This window comes from Globicephala melas, chromosome 4, assembly GCF_963455315.2.
Source record: "Globicephala melas chromosome 4, mGloMel1.2, whole genome shotgun sequence".
NCBI lineage: Eukaryota > Metazoa > Chordata > Mammalia > Artiodactyla > Delphinidae > Globicephala > Globicephala melas.
Genome location: NC_083317.1, coordinates 139,506,328 through 139,528,507, shown reverse-complemented (window position 1 = coordinate 139,528,507; position 22,180 = coordinate 139,506,328). Strand labels below are relative to the sequence as shown.

General features: G+C 38.8%; 1 protein-coding gene across 1 annotated transcript; it reads left to right on the top strand.

Moving 5' to 3' along the window:
* The first annotated feature begins 312 nt into the window (after positions 1–312).
* SGO1 (shugoshin 1) lies at positions 313–14,180 on the top strand. The gene is made up of 8 exons (XM_030876341.2): positions 313–429; positions 4,107–4,261; positions 4,345–4,541; positions 8,365–8,441; positions 10,104–10,162; positions 10,900–11,706; positions 13,680–13,869; positions 14,075–14,180. The coding sequence occupies exons 2-8, from the start codon at positions 4,120–4,122 to the stop codon at positions 14,178–14,180; spliced, it is 1,578 nt and encodes a 525-aa protein (XP_030732201.2). The 5' UTR covers positions 313–429; positions 4,107–4,119.
* Positions 14,181–22,180: the final 8,000 nt, after the last annotated feature.

The following is a 22,180-nucleotide window of genomic DNA, read 5'->3' as shown; positions in this document are numbered from 1 at the left end:
GACTAGAGAAACAGAAATCCTTCGAACTCCCTAAAATACCCGCCCTGAAAGGTGTCGGAGAGGCTCCGCCCCTAAACACCAATAACTCCGAGCCGAAAAGCGCCGGACAACTGGCTCCGCCCCCGCGGGAGGGGGCGACGGATGCCCGGATGCGGATTCTCGGCGGGATTGCGTCACCTGAGGCCGCCCGGTGGGGCGGGGCTCTGCCTGCGCCTTGGGCTGCGCCGTAGCGTCACGTGACCTTGTCCAGCCAGCCAATGGGTGAGCGCGGCGGAGAATTTCGAATGTGGTTGCAGCGGTCAGCGGCGGTAAGAGAGGGTCCCTGAGGCTAAGGGGGCTCGGAGCTCGGGACGCGCACGGCCACACAGCCTCGCGGAGCCTTGGAATGTGAGGAGGAGGGCGACAGCTGTGGCAGAAGCCGTGGCCAAGGTACTGTGGTGGACGTCCCTGCTGGAGGCGGGTCTCCGGGCCTCTTCCGGGAGCCCCCGTCCCGTCCCGCTTTCTCAAGAGGAGGCTGCAGGTTTTTCGGGTGTGACACAGGGGCATCTTGACCCCTGTTCCCCTTCCCTCTGGGTCTCTTTGTTCTGAGTTCGGTGGCCAAAAACTCAGGCTGTGGCGTCGGCCTGACCAGGGGCCTCTCTCTGCTCAGCCCCCCGACCTGCGCTTTGCGATACTCTTATTTCCTCTTCTGTTCAGTGGGCCCGGAACCTCGCGCCTCGCGGAACTGTGTGGCTTAAGTGATGTGAAGGTAAAGCGTTTACAGTAGTTAAAAGCCAGGCTCAACGTGGGGGCACACAAACTGGCAGCTATTTTTTGTGTGGCGCGATGCCTTTGACGTCCTTTTCTTTTGCTGCTTCTCTTACCCTGGAAAAGCCGGCACTGGCCAGTGTTCTACAGCAAGAGTGATGAAAGAATTATGATGGAGATCAAATATTCTAGGTTCTTTTGAACCTAGGCCCCTTACCCGAATACTGTACAGATTGAGACTGCCCTCCGCGCTGTGACTGTTTTCATTCCTTCTCTCCACCACACCCCCTTTTAAGACCATCAGCCTAGACGGGAATGATAGGGCATATTTCTTTTGTAATTTTAAGTTGATTAAATGTAAGAACGAAAGTTTTTTATATAAGCTTTGCTTTTAAAATAACCAAACCAACTTGCTCAGTTACATAATCTGCCTGGCTCTCAAACATCTACAGGTTTGAACTCCAAAAACTCCATTGTGGTAGGGTATTTTATAAAACCTACTTAACATTAGTGTTTAAAAATAATAGTTGTGCTTGCTCTACTGGAAGCATCCCAGTATATATTGTATCTGTATTGGCAGAAAGAAAATATTTAATGAAATCTACAATGTCTATATTTAAGACCCCAGAGGAAAATAAGGAAGGCCTGGAGAAAACACTCAAGAAAATGTAAGATTCAGGAAAATATTTGACTAAGAAGAGATGAAGGTGTCCTTTTGCAGTGAAAATTGTATACGTAGATTGTGGTAGGAAACAAGAATTATTTTTTGCAATTTTAATATCTGCAAAGTACAGTCTAGGGCAAAAGAGGTTCATGAAAAGTAGTTTGACATGCTTAGTAGCAAAATACTGAAGCCATCTGATTTGCAGCATTGAAAGATTTACATATACTTATGTACTAATACACTCAATGGTATGGTCTCCTGGCAGTGCATATTTTGCTACTTTCAACTGTATGTAGAACAATAATTATATAATGTCTGTTGTATGCATGATCTAAGTTTTAAAAATAACTATGAGAAAATTGGCATGTTCCTCCGCCCCAGTTCCTGCTTTTTCTAGCTCTGTGATTGTTATAACAGCCTAGTAAAATTGTATATAGTGTTCCATAGTATAACTAAACCTCTCAAGATCACCTGACTTTCTTGAGCATGTGTGCATATCTTAAGTAACTGGAAAGCAAAGCCCAGATACGTGTTTGCCTCTGAACTAATGCTGTAAGCCTAATAAACATTAAAAGTTGGTCATAAATATTGTCATAGGAAACATAAATAATAATAACATCAAAATATATTAAGCATTTCCCTTAATGCCTAGTATTGGGTTGGCCAAAAAGTGCCTTCGGTTTTTTAAGTAAAAAGAAAAGACACGTTTTTCGTTTTCACCAAGAACTTTATTGAACAACGTATTCACCCTTTTGTTCCACTACCTTCTGCCAGTTTTCAAGCAACTTCATAATTCCATCTTCCCAAAACTTCTTATCTTTTTGAGCAAAGATCTGTTCCAAGTGCATTTTACAGTCTTCCAGGGAAGTGAAATTTTTTCCATTAAGAGAATTTTGTAAAAACTGAAATAAATGGAAATCCGAAGTTGCAATGTCTGGTGAATTTAGCGGATGAATCAGAACTTCCCAACCAAGCTGTAACAGTTTTTGCCTTGTCATCAAAGAAACATGAGATCTGGGGACTTCCCTGGTGGTGCAGTGGTTGAGAGTCCGCCTGCCAATGCAGGGGACGCGGGTTCGTGCCCGGGTCCGGGAAGATCCCACATGCCGCAGAGCGGCTGGGCCCATGAGCCATGGCCACTGAGCCTGCGTGTCCAGAGCCTGTGCTCTGCAACGGGAGAGGCCACGACAGTGAGAGGCCTGCGTACCCCCCCAAAAAAAAACAAAAACATGAGATCTTACGTTATTCTGATGGAAGATTATGCATTTTCTGTTCATTAATTCTGGACACTTTTCGTCGAGTGCTGCTTTCAGTTGGTCTAATTGGGAGCAGTACTTGTTGGAATTAATCATGGTTTTCCAGAAGGAGCTCATAATAGAGGACTCCCTTCCAATCCCACCATATATACAACATCACCTTCTTTGGATGAAGACTGGCCTTTGGTGTGGTTGGTGGTGGTTCATTTCACTTGCCCCACAATCTCTTCTGTTCCACATTGTTGTACAGTATCCCGTTTTCATTGCCCATCACAGTTTGTTTTAAAAATGGAATGTTTTCGTGACGTTTACGTAGAGAATCTCATGTGGAAATACGGTCAAGAAGGTTTTTTTCACTTAACTTATGTGGAACCCAAGAATCAAAGTGATTCACATAACCAGGCCGGTGCAAATGATTTTCAACTTTTGATTTGGATATTTTGAATATGTCAGCTGTCTCCTGTGTGGTATAACGTTGATTGTTCTCAATTATTGTTTCTATTTGATCGCTATCAACTTCAACTGGTCTACCAGACCGTGAAGCATCGTCCAGTGAGAAATCTCCAGCAGAAAACTTTGCAAACCACTTTTGACACGTTCGATCAGTCACAGCACCTTCTCCATACACTGCACAAATCTTTTTTTGAGTTTCGGTTGCATTTTTACCTTTCTTGAAATAATAAAGCATAATATGCTGAAAATGTTGCTTTTTTTCTTCCATCTTCAGTATTAAAATAGCTACATAAAAATTCTCCAATTATGGGCTTCCCTGGTGGCGCAGTGGTTGAGAGTCCACCTGCCGATGTAGGGGACGCGGGTTCATGCCCTGGTCCGGGAAGATCCCACATGCCGCGGAGCGGCTGGGCCTGTGAGCCATGGCCGCTGAGCCCGCGCGTCCGGAGCCTGTGCTCTGCAACAGGAGAGGCCACAACAGTGAGAGTCCTGCATACTGCAAAAAAAAAAAAATCACCAATTTTGATGTTTTTTTAATGTATTTTTTTTAATGCATGCTGATATGACAGCTGTCACATAACGATCTAACAAAATTGTTTCCAAGGAAGTTAAAGACAACTAAGTGCTACTAGAGCCATCTTATGGAAAAAACTGAACGAACCTTTTGGCCAACCCAATGTATAGTAAGCCCCCAATGAGTATTTGTTAAAGAATAAATAAGTGGCATATTATAGAGCCTTTGTGTTGGAAATCCATATTTATTAAGCCTTCCGTATAAAGTACCCGAGGAGGATAAAATTATGCCACAAATATTAATGTAATTTAAAAGCTGCAAATGTAGGTTATTACCAGATTGGCTATCTACTTTGGGCTAATTCTAGTTACAAAGTCTCTAATCCGTTTTTTATGAATAACCTGTGTTTTCAGTTTTGTTTTATATTTGATATCACCCCTTGAAAAATTAAATATTTTCCATTGTTTTAAAGTCCTAGGCAGAAGATGGCCAAGGAAAGATGCCTCAAAAAGTCCTTTCAAGATAGTCTTGAAGACATAAAAAAACGAATGAAAGAGAAAAGGAATAAAAACTTGGCAGAGATTGGCAAACGAAAGTCTTTGATAGCTGCACCATGCCAAATAATCAGTAAGAGATTTTCATGTTGTCCTTTACATCACTGTTTAAGATTAGATTTAATAACTGATAAAAAAATTTTTATTGTCTTTTAGCCAACACTTCCACACTGCTAAAAAACTACCAAGACAACAACAGAATGTTAGTCTTAGCTTTGGAAAATGAAAAGTCCAAAGTGAGAGAAGCCCAGGATATCATCTTACAGCTGAGGAAAGAATGTTACTACCTCATGTGTCAGCTGTACACACTGAAAGAAAAACTTACTTCAAAACAGACAGAAGAACCTGCTCAGGTATTTTGATCACAAAGGCTCAATTTCTTGGGAAAAATGTTAAAACCATGAATTAGTAGTTTAGATCAATTTTGTTTTTTAAATTAATTACTGATAGCTCTGTTATTAGTGAAGTGATGAGAACATCTTTCTTCAGTGCTGCAGCCCAGTTGTATGTGGGCCAGTTAAGAAAGCTTCAAGCATATACCTGTAGCTGATTGAGGCTTATACTCGTATAACTTGCTTCTGAAAGCAGGTAGCAAGACAATGTATAAAAGAAATAGTTTAGCCTCTTGCACGGCCAGACCCTTTGAATGGCAGCGATGTGAGTCAAAGGTAGGGGCAACCAAGCCAAAGGTCTAAAAGTGGTTGTGGAAGCAGACTAGTCCAAAAGTTTTAATCAGTGCTATTAATCTTAGCTTTTTTATGTAGTTTTGCTACACCAGTGGGGTTTTGAAAGGACTACGTTGACTGGGGAGATGGGAAGTATTTAAGCACTTTATGGAGAATCATTTTTACCTACTAGTTGGCTAAATAAGGACAACTATATATTAACTCCCAAACAAGAAATATCCTGAACATTTTGCTGTCTGTTTTTCAGTCTGATTCAGTTTGTGTCCAGGAATGCATAGAAAGGCCAGCCGAAACATAAGAGACGGGGAGAAATTTTGATTTAGGGTCTTATCTGGGTCTCGTCACACATTAATCCCTAGAAGAGAGAGGACAAGCCAGTTTCTCTCCTTTTCCCAGAGGCCACTGCCAGGAAAACTGCATGGGGCAGAGAAAGAAAAGAGCAGTGGTGAGTGTCAGGTGTTAACACTTGGGTGTCCATCTGTTTGCCACGCCAGTGAAGACAGTTGTGTTGGCACCTAGGGCAGGAGAAGAAGCCAGAGCCTAGTGATTACGGTAGGGGTCTGGACTCCAGAAAGGAATTAAGTCACCTCTCCATTGAGAGTCAGAGTCAGTGAAAGAGTTCTTGCTTCCCTACAACTAAGGTAATTCCATATTTTTTCTGTGTATGACATATATAGAACATGTGTGTGTATACACACACATATGTACACATATAGCAACATATACATACATAATATAATAGAAAATTGTCTATAAAGATTAGATACGTTTTTTTTTTTTTTTACCTTCATGTAAAGGTTATTTGAAATATTTTTCCTTCAGAATATAATCTTTCCTAATTTTTTTTCTTTTCCTTGTTTGGTCAACTAGTGAGGAAAAAAATTTCTCCAAAGACATTTGAATCTTCCTTTTCCCTTTCCAAATTTTTGCTGAAATCACACAGAGTGGTGTCAAGTGAGTACTCAATGAGATAATCACAAAAACAGTGGTGAAAAAATTCTGTTATTGTAGGCCTTTTGACATTTATCAGTGATTTTTGAATATTTATTAAAAGATATCGTTAGTTGCTGGGTGAAAGTATTCCTAGCATTTAAAACATCAGAGTTTGTTTTCTGCCACGTACTCGCTGTATGTATCACTCATTCTCAACCATCATTGTATACGTGTGCATCCTTGTTTATCAAGTCAATTTTGCAGTGCTGGAGAACTTAAAATGCTTTAATAAGAATGTTTTTCTTGGGCTTCCCTGGTGGCGCAGTGGTTGCGAGTCCGCCTGCCAATGCAGGGGACACAGGTTCGTGCCCCGGTCCGGGAAGATCCCACATGCCGTGGAGCGGCTGGGCCCGTGAGCCATGGCCGCTGAGCCTGCATGTCTGGAGCCTGTGCTCCGCAACGGGAGAGGCCACTACAGTGAGAGGCCCACGTACCACAAAAAAAAAAGAATGTTTTTCTTGCCTGCCAATAATTAACTTACCTTGTAAGGATTAATCAGAAAGTAATTTCTAATAGCATTTTGTTCCCTAAGTTTTATCATGGCTCTTCTAAATAATTTTTATATCACTCTGTAGTTAAATATCCTCCTTTACTTATCTTCAGTAATAATACTAGCTTTAGAACATTAGCTATATTGATAATAAATTTAAAACTTTTAACAGGATTAAATTTCTAGTTGTTTCTGATGAACAGTTTTAACCTGTTCATTATAATGTCTTCATATTATATGTACATCAAATTTCATAAAACAACTGCACTGAATTGGCATGACTTTTAAGGAATCAGACTGGGCCACTCATCTTCCTAACAGAGATCTACACACCTTCCTGTGTCTACACTGTGTTCTCTGTCTTCCTTCCTGTGCCATTGGCAGAAGTGTCTCTGCTCCTATCCAAGGCCAGTCCCTCCCCTTGTGCATCAGATTCCCTTCTTTTCATCTCCTCTAGGACTTTGCACCCTTCTCCAACATTTACCTCCCTCTACTGAATCGTTCTAGCTGCATACAAATGTGCTTCAGTATCTCTCATCTTAAGAGGAAAAGAAAATAAATGGAACCTCTCCTGATCTCATTCCTCCATCTCATCTCTCTGCTTCCATTCACAGCAGAACTTTTCCAGAGAGAACAGAGCACTTACTGTCTGCCCTTCCTCAGCGTCCCCTAACATTTGAACTCACTCTTACCAGGCTTTCATCCCCACCATTCTGTTGTCACTGTGTGTCAAGGTCACCAAAACCTCCGTGTTACCAAATTCAGGGGTCACTTCTCTTTTTTGTTGGCCTTGAAGTAAAACATAGTACAGGGATAACTCTTTGCTGGAAATACTTTGATCTCTTAGCTTTCTTACCATCATACTCTTTCTGACTGTTCTATGTCCATCTCTTCTGCTGGCTTCTTTACTTTTAAACATCAGTTGTCCTAGGCCCATCTCATCTGCTCCCATAGCTTTAAATATTGTCTGCCTGCTGGTGGCTTCCAAATTTGTAGCTCAAGACCTACACAAACACATACACACACACACACACACACACACACACACACACACACACAGTTACTACTTGATATATTCACTTAAATATTTATAAAGGATCTCAAATATATTGCGTACAAAGCACAACTCTTTATTTCCCCCTTCCCAAGACATTGGACTTCTGCCGCCCTCTGTAAGTCTTACTCAGCTCAATAAGGCAACCCACCCATTTGCTCAAGTCAGAAGCATAAGAAGCTTCCTTCTCACTCTGTGTCCCTACCTCCACCCCTATTCAATGTGAGTGCACTGTTATCGCAAAGCCTTCCCCTGGGCTTCACCTCCACAGCCATAGGAATCCTGTCCAAGCTGATATGTCTTGCTTGATTTACTATGATGACTTCCTAACAGCCTGTGCCCTTGGCCCTTTTCAATCCATGTTTCACACAGTGGCCAGACTGATCTCTTTAAAACTCAGATCATTTTACTTCCCTGCTTAATATTCAAATGACTTCCCATCACACATAGACTAAAATCCAAACTCATGGTTCTCAAGGCCCTACATTATCTGGCCTCTGTGTGCCCACCTCTCACTGGTCTTTTCAGTGACTATGTTCCAGCCCCAGTGGCCTTTCTTTTCTGAGCACAGCAAGGTTTTCCTATATCATGACTTTTGTATCTGCTGTTTCCACTTCTTCCTCCTTCAATGGCTGGCTCTTTGCGTTCTTCAGATTTCAGATGAAAGTCATCCCATCTAAAAGAGACCTCCAACATCAGTTACTCTCTGTCATTTCAACCTGAGTATTTCCTTCATTGCATTTATCACCGTCAGCTTTTTTACATTTCATCTCCCTACACTAGCATGTAAGCTTTAAAAGAGTAGTACTTAATCTATTTTGTAGCTATAGATTCAGTTCCTAGAACAGTCCCTGACCATAGCAGACTGTCAATAAGTACTGTTGAATAAATGAATGCTTTGTTATGAATATTTCCATTGTACCAGTGTTTTCTTTGTTTTAATACATTGACAGGACCGGGAAGTATGTCCCTCTGGAATGGACTCCAGTAGCGACAGCAACTCCAGGAATTTACTCGTGGAGGATTTACCGTTAGTATCAAATTCATTATTATGATTATTAATGCCAAGAAGTATTTAATTCTGTGCTCCATTTATGAAAGGAAATTAGCATTATATTGACTCTTATATTTGGGTCTGACGTTCTAAGAATGTATTTAAGAAATTTTATATGTTGAAATTCTGTGCTATGTAGCCAAGCCAAAGCTTTCTTCTATTTAGTTACTTTTTTGATGTCTAGGAATAAAAAGCTTCTCCTGAATTTTTAAACTATGCCCTTCAGTTCTATTTTTCTTGTATCGTGTTTTTATTCTAAGGATTGGTTATTCAAATGATGGTATTTTGCCAGTACTACAAATAGTCTGGTTTAGAAAAGAAATCTAATAAAATATCATAGTTAACACAGCTTTCACACTGTCTTGCTAATCCAATTCATTCTTAAATACCATCAGACCATATATACCTTCTTCTTCTCTTGGATTAAGTATACTTTATTTGTTTGCTTATGAATTACTGAGATATAATTAGACACAGTAAAATGCACAGATCTTAATTACACAGTTCAGTGAATTGGACTAACGTATACACCCGTGAACCAAAACCTGAGTTAAGATGCAGAGCATTGCTGTCACTCTGGCCCAGGGTTTCTCAGTCTAAGCACCTCTGACATTTTGGGCTACATCATTCTTGCTTGTGGGGCTGTCCCAAGCATTGTGGGATGTTTAGCAGCATCCCTGGTCTCCACCCACTAGAGGCCAATAGCAGCCCCCCTCGAACAGTTATAAGAACCAAAATGTCTCTCAACATTGCCAAATATCCTGGGGGCATTGTGGGGAGGGGGAGGTTAACTGTCCCCAGGTGAGAGCTACTGCCATAAGCCATTCCCTCATGTCCCTTTCGAGTCTGTGCCTCCTCCTTGCAGAAGTAATCACTAATATGATTCCTATCCCCATATTAATTTTAATCATGAATAGTTTTTAAACAGTTGAATGTTAAGATGTGACGAAATATTTATGTGGTGATCAAAAAGCAAGATGAGGTAATTGAGTTTTTATCAGGTTTCTAAAATTGTTATTAGTTGGTTGCCATAACTCTGTTACCTAAACTTGTACTTAAGTTTTGATGTCCATAGGGGGAAATTCTCTAGAGAAAATAGAGAATAAAATTATAATTAGAATGAAACAGCCATATTAAAGCATAAAGAATGGAAATTTCTTGTTCCATGAACCAAGGGGGAACAAAATTTTTAAAGAAAATGAACAGTATTAACTTCAGAGGAGTCAGTAGGTAAGCACCGTAGAAGTGTTCACTGCCCACAAATCACAGCTCGGCTAGTGATAATGCAGGCTCCTAAAGAAGGATCTAACTGAATTTCTTTGATGTATTTTGTAAGTCGATCTGGTTGGCTGTTTCTCCAGTTAAATGAAATGGTGAGTTATGGAACGTTTTCAGGAGGAACTGTCCAATTTGATACATTAGTTCCTCCAGTGGCAGTTGAATGTCAGCCGTAACAAATCAGCCTCCACGTAATCAGCATACGTGTTTTTTGGTTTCCTTTGATATAGAACAGATGTACCGATTTAGAGCGGAATTATGAAATGATACTAAAGAAAAAAACTTACTTTGTAGAAAATCTTAAAATTTGTTTTTATTACATAATAAATAATTTTTTGTTTTTTATTGGTATTTTCTAAGGCAAGTTCCTCTTCAGGACGCTGACTTTCCAGGACAAGAAGAATTGTTCCAAATAGAAGGTAATACAAATGAAAATCTAAAAATACTGCTAAAGGCAAGATGAGATCTTTGGGAACAAGTAACATAATTAAATTTCTCTAATTTTTATTTGTTTACCTTTTTAAATCTTCTCGTCTGATATTCTGCTCAAAGCAAATATCTGTTTATTTTACACAGAATAACAAGAGTTTTAAAACACATCCATTTATTTTTTCAAATCTGTAGTCAGAAACCTTGCCTATAACTGTGGCTGCAGTTTACTGAGCCTACTATGTGTTACGCTCTGTGTTAGGCATTTAACATATGTTACCGTAGTTAACCCTCATAACGACCTTGGAATATATAGGTACAGACAGTCGGAAGGAAGTAAATATTATGCTCCCCAGATTTTTTTTTTTTTTTTTTTTTTTTGCTGTACACGGGCCTCTCACTGTTGTGGCCTCTCCCATTGCGGAGCACAGGCTCCGGACGCGCAGGCTCAGCAGCCATGGCTCACAGGCCTAGCCACTCCGCGGCATGTGGGATCTTCCAGTACCGGGGCACGAACCCATGTCCCCTGCATCGGCAGGCGGACTCTCAAGCACTGCGCCACCAGGGAAGCCCTCTCCCCAGATTTTTATTTATTTATAGTAAATGTGGGAAAACTACAGGATGAATTTTCATTAGTTCCATTTTTAACTTTGAATTCTAAGATTCTTGAAATTTAAATTTCCATAAAGTAAAACTATCTTTCTCATTTGTTTTTTTAAATTCTCAGAGCCAGTACCTAATATTTCTCAAGACAGACTGGGATTCGATTTGGATTCAGGTGAAGATAAGTCAACTGATAATGTCTTACCTAGAACAGTATCTCTCCGTCGCAGTTTAAAGAAACATGTCAACAATCCATGTCAGTTCAATGCCTTGGATGATTTTGGAATCAGTCATTTGTCAGAGCAGTTTTTGGAACTGGAAAGAATTAGATTTGTAGGCCCACCAGTAAACACGCACGTACCTGAAAATGTAGAACAAAATTTTTGTCAATGGAACAAGGATCAAATTTACTTATCACCAAGGCTAATTCACCCAGGAGGATCTACTAAGACAAAAGAAGACATTTTAGAGTATAAATTAGACCAAACTAAAAGTAAGCACAGAGCTGCCCAAGGAAGAAAAAGAGAAGAGAAAAGAAAAGCTAACAAAAGGAAAAAAACAAAATCTGTCTCAAAATATAAAGGGAGCAAAAAAAAAACTGTTTCCCAAAAAAAGTTGGATAAATCTGTTACCTCTAGGGATGCTTACAATTTTAATTTGCAAGAGGGTGTTCATCGCACTCCTTTCCGACAAAAAATGAGCGATGATTCTAAAAGAGAAGAAAACAACAATGAATCTGAAGTGAGCATCTGTGAAACAAGTGGTTCAGGAGATGATTCTGATGACCTCTATCTGCCCACGTGCAAGTACAGTCAAGATCTCACCAGTGAATCGGATAGGAGTCCAGTCACCAGGCCTCGATCTAAAAGAGCACTGAAACATAGGGGTGAAAAGGAGACAGAGGGTTCTGAGCCAACAAAAACTCCTCCTAGTAAGTGATTTACTTGTTTGCCTGCATTTTTAATGTTTATGATAAATGATCACTCCCGGTGCTTATATACTATACTTACCATCTGTTTCTCTGGAGGAGGTTACAGACTTACCATCTGTCTCTTTGGGGAAAGTTACAGTCAGATTAAATAGTGGGGGGCTGTGGGGTGGAAATCACAGTTGTGTTGCTTCGACATGCTTTAAGCTAATTTAAATCCTCTTTAAGAACAAATACTACTTGTTATGGAGAAAGCAATTTTACTTTCAGTAAATGAAAGCTTCCAAGGCGAGGAAAAAACTTTTGTGGTGTTTAAGTTGAATTTAAATGCCTATTACACACTCCCCTGAAACATCCCGTTGAAAATGAAATCAAACTTGAATCCAGTGACCTGTAATTTTAATGGCTTTGCTTTATATAGTCAACTTGACAGGAACCACAATTTAAAATAATTTTCTATTTAGTGAAGGTGGCCTAATTTGACCAAGAAAACCTTTTCCTCAATTGATGGGCTTAGTATTCTTTTGTAAGACATTTGTAAAACATCTAAAAACTGTGGCTTAGAAAAATCTTGCTTTTATTGGTTAGATCAAAAAGTAGGCATGGGGGCTTCCCTGGTGGCGCAGTGGTTGAGAGTCCGCCTGCCGATGCAGGGGACACGGGTTCGTGCCCCGGTCCGGGAGGATCCCACGTGCTGCGGAGCGACTGGGCCCGTGGGCCATGGCCGCTGAGCCTGCGCGTCCGCAGCCTGTGCTCTGCAACGGGAGAGGCCGCAACAGTGAGAGGCCCGCGTACCACAAAAAAAAAAAAATGCTGTAATGATTTTAGAGTAAATCAAACAAGATTGGCAAAATATTGATAATTATTGAAGCTGGGTAACTGGGGGCTTATTATACTGGTGTCCCCGTCTTTGTGTATACTTGAAATATTTCATAATAAGTTTTTAAAAGAAAAAAAAATACACTCTAAGATTGTGTTACTCAGAATTTGGTCCCCAGACCATCAGTATCAGCATTACCTGGAAACTTCTTAGAAAAGCAGAATCTCAGGCCATACCCCACATCCTTGATTCAGAATCTGTATCTCTCTAACAAAATCCCCAGAAGATCTGTATATGCTTTGAAGTTTTAGAAGCTTTATTCCGGAATATAGCAACTGATCTGATGTTGTTGTTTAACCATATTTTCCAAACCAAAAGTTGGAATAATTAGTATGGTACAAGATGCTTATGTAGGGACAAGAAAGACAGAATATTTGAATCCCAAATAACCCTGGACAATGGTTAATAAGTATAAAGTCATTTTACAGTTACAATTTAGTTTTTCTTGGGAAATGATTTGCTTTTTAAAACTATTTTAAGAGCTTGTTTGTCTTATAGTGTTCTTACCTGTGTGCTGGGTAGCTGTCTCCCAATATAGATGTAGCCCCAAGTAGAATAACTTGGATGTTTATGACAGGAAAAACATTGGGTAGCTGTTTAGCTGACTAGCTTTACTAGAGGGAACACCTTTTCTCCTGGTTTACCCAGAGAATACGATTTAGAATTCTCATTTATTTAATAGAATGAGTTTGTGTGGCTTTATAAGACAATAAGAAGTCACTTGATGATAAACTTAGGAATTGAAAGAGATTGAGGCCTGGATGATTCTAAAGAGCAAGGTGTGACTAAATGAAATTGCATAGTTTAAACTAATTCATTGTGCCCAAGCTATCCTAGAAGAATTTTAATTTTTTCTTTAGTTTTTAAGAATTTTAAGTTTTAGTAAACTATTGTTTTAGTCAGTTCTTCACAGCTACAATAATTAATATTTCAGTGTTATCTGGGAGGAAAAAATGGTGAACAAGTTTTTAAAAATCTGTGTTATAAAATGCTGGATTTTGTATACTTTTAAGATGTGTAATTGCGTACAGTTTTAGTTCCTGTGTTTGCTTGTTTGTTTTTTGGAACCATATTCAATAAAACTTGTTTTCTGTAGGTGCACTACCTGAAACTCACCAGTCACCTCATTTTCACCTGAAGGATATCACAAATGTCCCCTTGTATCCTGTAGTGAAAACCAGAAAACTTTCTCTTTCTCCAAAAAAGAATGTAGAAAGCCCACCAGTGTCTTTGCATAAACGTAGGTGCACAGCCAGTGTGAACTATAAGGAACCCACGCTCGCTTCGTAAGTATTTGGCTTGTGGGAGCTAACTTTTAATGATACGCATGGGGGGATTAAGGTTATGGACCTTATTTGAAATACACCATTTTGATGAAAATCTGAACCGGGAATATTAACAATGGCATACTCTACAGTAAATTTATACTGAAGAGTAAGTTAGTATTGGGATGCTTATAATTATGCCTACGAGTTCTCTTTACTCTTACAGGAAACTGAGAAGAGGGGACCCTTTTACAGATTTGTGTTTCTTGAATTCGCCTATTTTTAAGCAGAAAAAGGATTCCAGACGCAGTTCTAAAAAAAAAAAAGCATGAAGCGAGTACAATGAAGCGTTTGTTGGATGTTGTTTAAATTCATCCTACACCCTCTTCTGTGGTGCCGAGAGAATCTGTAAGATACTGTTCAAGTGGGTTGAACTACTGCCATAGAATATTCTCTTGACAGGACTCTAGATCGTGAACATTTCTTCAAAACTATGCTTCAAATATGATGGCTTTTCTTAAACCTTTGATACATTTGGTTTATTTTTTCTTTTAGGTATAAATAATTGGACTTAAGCACTATAATAGTTTAGATTTTTTATACTGCCTAATTTTAGTCAAAATGTATCTTATACCAGCATTTGGAAATTAATGTTTCTTCAGATTAAGATGTTTTAATTATAAGGCATCTTTATTTTTCCCTTAAGTAGGTAATACTATGATTGAATGAATGATTTTTGAAGACAGGCTGAGGATCTTTTGAAACTCTTTGTACAATATTTGAACAAAATAAATCCTTGTCATTCACAGTAGCGTGTACCCTAAGCTGTTTGTGGATCCCTTATACTATTGTTGTATTTGGTTTTTCAGATAAAATGTGTATTAGATCATGATCAGAGAATTGATGGTTGCTTAGGCTCAGGGACCAGGTAAGTGATTGGCTCTGAACCCCCAGCTCCAGGCATACATTGTTCATAGGGATACCTCAGCAAAATCACAAATTATTGTGTCATGGCCTTTCAGTATAGTTACTTGTTTAGTCAAAAACGCCAGATGTTAAATGTGTGAATGCTAAGGGCTTTTTTGTATTTTTGATCAATTCCTAAGGCCATGGCCGGTGGCACCACCAACGACAGAAGGGAGGGATGCTCAAACTTGAGGAAGCCATGAATTCGCTCAAGCTAGGTCTTCAGAGAAGTGAAGCCAGTTTGCAACCAAACAAACCTGGGACCAGGCTGTAGAGAGCAGACTGTGGCCAGAGCTGGAGTGGGTCTGGCCTGGCTTAAACTGTGCTCCAGCCTAACAAGGAAAAACCAGCTGGTTTTGGGTCTCTGCCTTTGCCTTTAAATCATGATGTGACTTCTTTTCCCCAAGGTTCCTAATTGAAGAGTAAAATTTTAACCAGTTTAAAAAAAAATTAATTCAGTGAGAGGGAATTAGTTCAGTTCTGAGAGTTTGAAGACTACATTTGTATATACCTCTGTAAAATTTAAAGTTACTCATTTTTAAAGAGCAATAAAGTTTGTATAAGATTAGTGCTTGTGTTTTTCTTCCGTTCTTTAAATATCAGAGGTAGCATATCTCCCTGGTCATCTTTCTCTCCAGCCTTCACCACTCTCGCCCTTGTTGGACATTTCTCTCCCAAACCTTGGTTTTCTCTGTAGTCCTCGCCCCCATAGGTCTCCCATCCTCACACGTCTCTTCTCTTTCAGCTTCTCGTTGTGGAACGGCCCTGTCCATGATCAACAATTTCTGTTTTACTGGGTGACTCTTCTAACCCTGACCTCAAGTTTTCTTGACTGCGACTCCACATCCTTCTGCATTCCATGCCAGTCACACCCAAAATCCTTTCCATCAGCCCAAGTTTTTCTGTCCCTGAAGGAATCACTGGTTCATATGCCCTACTCTCCCATCACAGTCTCTTATTTTTCTAGTTTGTTTGTTCAGCCACTGCTCTTACAGCTGTTCTTTGAATTCATAGAAACTCTAGAATGGCTGTCTTAATTAAGATTGAATACAATGTAAACTTTAATTTCTCAGTCACAGTTGCTGCATTTCAAGTGCTCAGTAGCCACATGTGGCTCCAGTGGTTACCATACTGGGGACAATGCAGATGTACAACATTCCCGTCACCCCAGAAAGTTCTATTGCATGACGTTGCTCTAGGCCAGCACTGTGCAAACTGCAGACTACGGACCGAATTCAGCCCTCTGCCTGCTTTCATATGGTCTGAAAATGTTTTTTATGTCTTTAAATCAAAAACTTGCTCTCGGGGGCTTCCCTGGTGGCGGAGTGGTTGAGAGTCCGCCTGCCGATTCAGGGGACACGGGTTCGTGCCCCGGTCCGGGAAGATCTCACATGCCGCGGAGCGGCTGGGCCCGTGAGCCATGGCCACTGAGCCTGCGCGTCCGGAGCCTGTGCTCTGCAACCGGAGAGGCCACAACAGTGAGAGGCCCGCGTACCACCAAAAAAAAAAAAAAAAAAAAACTTGCTATCGATTTTGATGATAGAAAACACTAACTTTGAACCCCTATTAGTACTTACATAATATCCTTCATTTTGCCTCTTGCAAAGGCTTGCAAAGTCTAAAATATTTACTCTTGAGCCCTTTACCCCAAAAGCTTGCCAACTCCTGCTACCTTTGACTGCCTTTCCTATGACTTTATAGATCTTTCTCTTCTGATGTTTTTTCATCTATCTTTGATCCTCACCTTCCCTTCATCTCCAAAATCAATTATTTTTCTAAATGTGGTGGTTTTATACTTTTACAGTTTTTGTATTTTAATATTCTTATTGTAGCGTTTATCCATAGACTATTAAGATTGTTTTGTGTTTTAACATTTTTACATGAATGTTATATTGTATATATCTTTTTGCAACTACTTTTAGCTCAACATTGAGTTTTTAGATTTGTCCACATTGGCAGATATAGATTATTTTCATCGGTGTACAGAATTTTATTATATAAATAAACCAGACTTATTCTTCTTTTGATAAACATTTTGCTTCCACTTTTTCATTATCATAAATTAGTGCTGCACTGAATATTCTATATTCTTGTATGTGTGTAAATAAGTTTCCGTGGAGTTAGTACCTAGAAGTGTAGGGTTGCTTTCTAAATGGTGGTACCAATTCTCCAGACACAAGGAGTATATCATTTTCCAAACAGCAAATTTTTTTAAATTTAAATATGTATTTACTTTTTTTTTTTTGCAGTATACTTGATTTACAATGTTGTGTTAGTTTCAGGTGTACAGCAAAGTGATTCAGTTATATATATAACCTGTAATGGAGGTTCTTCTTATAGGTTATTACGAGATATTGAACATAGTTCCCTGTGCTATACAATAGGTTCTTCTTGTTTATTTTATATATAGTGTGTATCTGTTAATCACAAACTCCTAATTTAACCCCCCCTCCCCCACCTTTCCCTTTTGGTAACCATAAGTTTGTTTTCTTTGACCATGAGTCTATTTCTATTTTGTAAATAAGTTCATTTGTATCACTTTTTAGATTCCACATGTAAGTGATATCATATGGTATTTGTGTTTCTCTGACTGACTTCACTCAGTATGATAATCTCTAGGTCCATCCATATTGCTGCAAATGGCATTATTTCGTTCTGTTTTATGGCTGAGTAATATTCCATTGTATATATGTACCACATCTTCTTTATCCATTCATCCGTCAATGCACATTTACGTTGCTTCCATATCTTGGCTGTTAAAAAATAGTGCTGCTATGAATGTTGGGGTGCACGTCTTTTTGAGTTAGACTTTTGTCTGGATATATGCCCAAGAGTGGAATTGCTAGATCATATGGTAATTCTGTTTTTAGTTTTTTAAGGAATCTCCATACTGTTCTCTATATTGGCTGCACCAATTTACATTCCCACCAACAGTGTAGGAGGGTTCCTTTTTCTCCATAGCCTCCCCAGCATTTATTATTTGTAGACATTTTGATGATGACCATTCTGACTGGTGTGAGGTGATACCCCATTGTAGTTTTGATTTGCATTTCTCTTGTACTTAGCGATGTTGAGCATCTTTTCATGTGCCTTTTGGCCATCTGTATGTCTTCTTCGGAGAAATGTCTATTTAGGTTGTCTTCCCATTTTTTGATTGGGTTGTTTGTTTTTTTTCTTGATATTTAGCTGCATGAGCTGTTTCTATATTTTGGAAATTAAGACCTTGTCTGAGGCATCCTCTGCAAATATTTTCTCCCATTCCGTAGGTTGTCTTTTTGTTTATGGTTTCCTTTGCTGTACAAAAGGTTTTTAAGTTTAATTAGGGCCCATTTGTTTATTTTTGCATTTGTTTCCATTACTCTAGGACAGGGGTCCCCAACCCCCCAGGCTGCGCAGCAGGAGGTGAGCAGTGAGCGAGCAGAGCTTCATCTGCCGCTCCCCATCGCTCACATTACCGCCTGAACTATCTCCATGCACCCTGCCTCAGTCTGTGGAAAAATTGTCTTCCACGAAACTGGTCCCTGGTGCCAAAAAGGTTGGGGACCACTGCTCTAGGAGACTGATCCAAAAAAATATTGCTGCAGTTTATATCAGAGAGTGTTCTGCCTATGTTTTCGTCTAGGAGTTTTATAGTTTCCAGTCTTACATTTAGATCTTTAATCCACTTTGAGTTTATTTTTGTGTATGGTGTTAGAGAATGTTCTAATTTCATTCTTGTACATGTAACTGTCCAGTTTTCCCAGCACCACTTATTGAAGAGCCTGTCTTTTCTCCATTGTATATTATTGCTTCCTTTGTCATAGATTAATTGACCATAAGTGCATGGGTTTATATGTGGGCTTTCTATCCTGTTTCATTGATCTATGTATATGTTTCTGTTCCAGTACCATACGGTTTTGATTACTGTAGCATTGTAGTTTGCTCTGAAGATAGGGAGCCTGATTCGTCCTGCTTCATTTTTCTGTCTCCAGATCGTTTTGGCTATTTGGATTCTTTTTTGTTTCCACAAAAACTTTTAAATTTTTTGTTCTAGTTCTGTGAAAAATGCCATTGGTAATTTGATAGAGATTGCATTGAATCTGTATATTGCCTTAGGCAGTATGTCATTTTAGCAATATTGATTGTTACAATCCAAGAACATGGTATATCATTCCATCTGTTGTGTCATCTTCAGTTGCTTTCATCAGCATCTTATAGTTTTCAAAGTATGGGTCTTTTGCCTCCCTAAGTAGGTTTATTCCTAGGCACTTTATTCTTTTTGATGCAATTCTAAATGGGATTGTTTCCTTAATTTCTCTTTCTGATAGTTCCTTCTTAGTTTATAGAAATGCAACAGATTTCTGTATATTAATTTTTGTATCCTGCAACTTTATCAAATTCATTGATGAGCTCTAGTAGTTTTCTGGTGGCATGTTAGGATTTTCTATGTATAGTATCATGTCATCTGCAAACAGTGACAGTTTTACCTCTTCCTTTCCCAGTTGGATTCGTTTTCTTTTTCTCTCTGATTGGTGTGGCTAGGGCTTCCAAAATTATGTTGAATAAAAGTAACGAGAGGACTTCCCTGGTGGTCCAGTGGTTAAGACTCCATGCTTCCACTGTAGGGGGCACGGGTTTGACCTCTGGTTGGGGAAGTTCCGCATGCCACGTGGTGCAGCCAAAAAAAAACAAAAAATGGTGAGAGTGGGCATCCTTGTCTTGTTTCTGATCTTAGAGGGAATGCTTTAAGCTCTTCACCATTTGAGTATGTTGTTAGGTGTAGCTTTGTCTTATCTGGCCTTTGTTATGTTGAGGTTGTTTCCCTCTATGCCCACTTTCTGGAGAGTTTTTATCATAAGTGGATATTGAATTTTGTCAAAAGCTCTTTCTGCATCTATTGAGATGATCGTATGGCTTTTCTTACTGTGGTGTATTGCATTGATTGATTTCCGGATATTGAAAAATCCTTGCATTCCTGGGATAAATCCCACTTGACCATGGTGTATGATTCTTTTAATGTATTGTTGGGTTCAGTTTGCTAATATTTTGTTGCGGATTTTTGCATCTGTGTTCGTGAGTGATATTGGCCTGTAGTTTTCTTTTCTTGTGATATCTTTGTCTGGTTTTGGTAGCCTCATAGAATGAGTTTGGAAATGTTCCTTCCTCTGCAACTTTTTGGAATAATTTCAGAACGATAGGCATTAACTCTAAATGTTTGGTAGGAGTCACCTGTGAAGCCATCTAGTCCTGGACTTTTCTTTCTTGGGAGTTTTTTTATTACTGACTCAATTTCAGTACTGGTAAATGGTCTGTTCAGATTTTTTATTTCTTCCCAGTGTAGTCTTGGGAGATTGTACCTTTCTAAGAATTTGTCCATTTTTTATAGGTTGTCCATTTTATTGGCTTATGGTTGCTTGTAGTACTCTCTTATGGTCCTTTGTATTTCTCTTGTGTTGGTTGTAACTCTGTTTTCATTTATGATTTTATTGATTTGGGCCCTCTCCCTTTTTTTCTTGATGATTCTGGCTAAAGGTTTATCAATTTTGTTTATCTTTTCAAAGAACCAGCTTTTAGTTTTATTGATTTTTTAATTGTTTTTTTAGTCTCTATTTCATTTATTTCTGCTCTGATATTGTGATGTCTTTCCTTCTACTAACTTTGGGTTTTGTTTGTTCTTTCTGTAGTTGCTTTAGGTGTAAGGTTAGGTTGTTTGTTTGAGATTGTATCTCTATAAATTTCCCTCTTACAACTGTTTTTGCTCTATCCCATAGGTTTTGTATTGTCATGTTTCCATTTTCATTTGTCTCTAGGTACTTTCTGATTTCCTTTTTAATTTCTTCAGTGATACATTGGTTGTTTAGTAGCATATTGTTTAGCCTATATGCTTTTGTGTTTTCTGCAATTTTTTTTCTTGTAGTTGATTTCTAGTCTCCTAGTGTTGCAGTCGGAAAAGATGCTTGATATGTTTTAAATTTTTCTAAGTTTACTGAAGACTGTTTTGTGGCCTAGGCTGTGATCTGTCCTGGAGAGTGTTCCATGTGCACTTGAAAAGAATGCATATTCTGCTGCTTTCAGGTGGAGTGCCCTATAAATAGCAATTAAATACATTTGATCTAATATGTCAGTAAAGGTCTATGTTCCCTTATTGACTTTCTGTCTGAATGATCTGTCCATTGATGTAAGTAGGGTGTTAAAGTCCCCTACTATTATTATGTTACTGTTGATTTCTCCTTTTATGTCCATTAATATCTACCTTATATATTAAGGTGCTCCTATGTTGGGTGCATATATATTTACAGTTGTTATATCTTCTTGAATTGATCTCTTGGTCATTATACAATGTCCTTCTTTGTCTCTTGTAACAGTCTTTATTTTAAAGTCTGTTTTGTCTGATATAAATATTTTTATATACTTTCTTTTGATTTCCATTTGCATCTAATATCTTTTTCCATCCCCTCAACTTTCAGTCTGTATGTATCTCTAGATCTGAATGAGTCTCTTGTAAGCAGCATATATATGGGTCTTATTTTTGTATCCGTTCTGGCAATCTATGTCTTTTGGTTGGAGCATTTAGTCCATTTACATTTAAGGTAATTATTGATATATATGTTCTTATGACAGTTTTTAATTGTTTTAGATTTCTTTTTGTAGGTTTTTTTTTCACCCTTTTATTCTCTTACGATTGGATAACTGTCTTTACTTTTGGATTCCTTTCCTTTTTTGTGTGTGTATATCTATTATAGATTTATGTTTTGTCCTTACTGTGAGGTTTTTGTTTTAAGTTGCTGTTCTCTTAATTTCAAATGTGTTTTAAAATCCTGCATTTGTACTCACCTCCCCTCACGATTACTGTTTTTGATATCATATTTTACATCTAATTGTTTTCTGTATCCCTTAACTGCTTATTGTGGATACAGATGATTTTTCTGCTTTTGTCTTTTAACCTCCCTACTAGCTTTGTATGTGGATGATTTCCTACCCTTATGTTGGCCTTTACCAGTGAGCGTTTTCATTGGGTAATTTTCCTGTTTCTATTTGTGGCCTTTTCTTTTTTCCTAGAGAAGTTCCTTTAGCATTTTTATAAAGCTGGTTTGGTGGTGCTGAATTCTTTCAGCTTTTGCTTGTCTGTAAAGCTTTTGATTTCTCTATCAAATCTGAATTAGCGCCTTGCTGAGCGGAGTATTCTTGTTTATAGGTTTTTCTCCTTTATCACTGTAAATGTATCATGCCACCCACTTTCTGGCCTGCAGAGTTTCTGCTGGAAAATCAGCTGATAGCCTTATGAGGGTTCCCTTGTATGTTATTTGTTGCTTTTTCCTTGTTGCTTTTACTATTCTCCCTTTATCTTTAATTTTTGTCATTTTGATTACCATTTGTCTTGGTGTGC

Coding starts and splice junctions, on each gene's coding strand:
- SGO1 (XM_030876341.2), top strand. CDS start 4,120: ATGGCCAAGGAAAGATGCCTCAAAAAGTCCTTTCAAGATAGTCTTGAA. Junction 8,442..10,103: donor TTACTCGTGGAGGATTTACC/GTTAGTATCAAA, acceptor GTATTTTCTAAG/GCAAGTTCCTCTTCAGGACG. Junction 13,870..14,074: donor AAGGAACCCACGCTCGCTTC/GTAAGTATTTGG, acceptor TTACTCTTACAG/GAAACTGAGAAGAGGGGACC.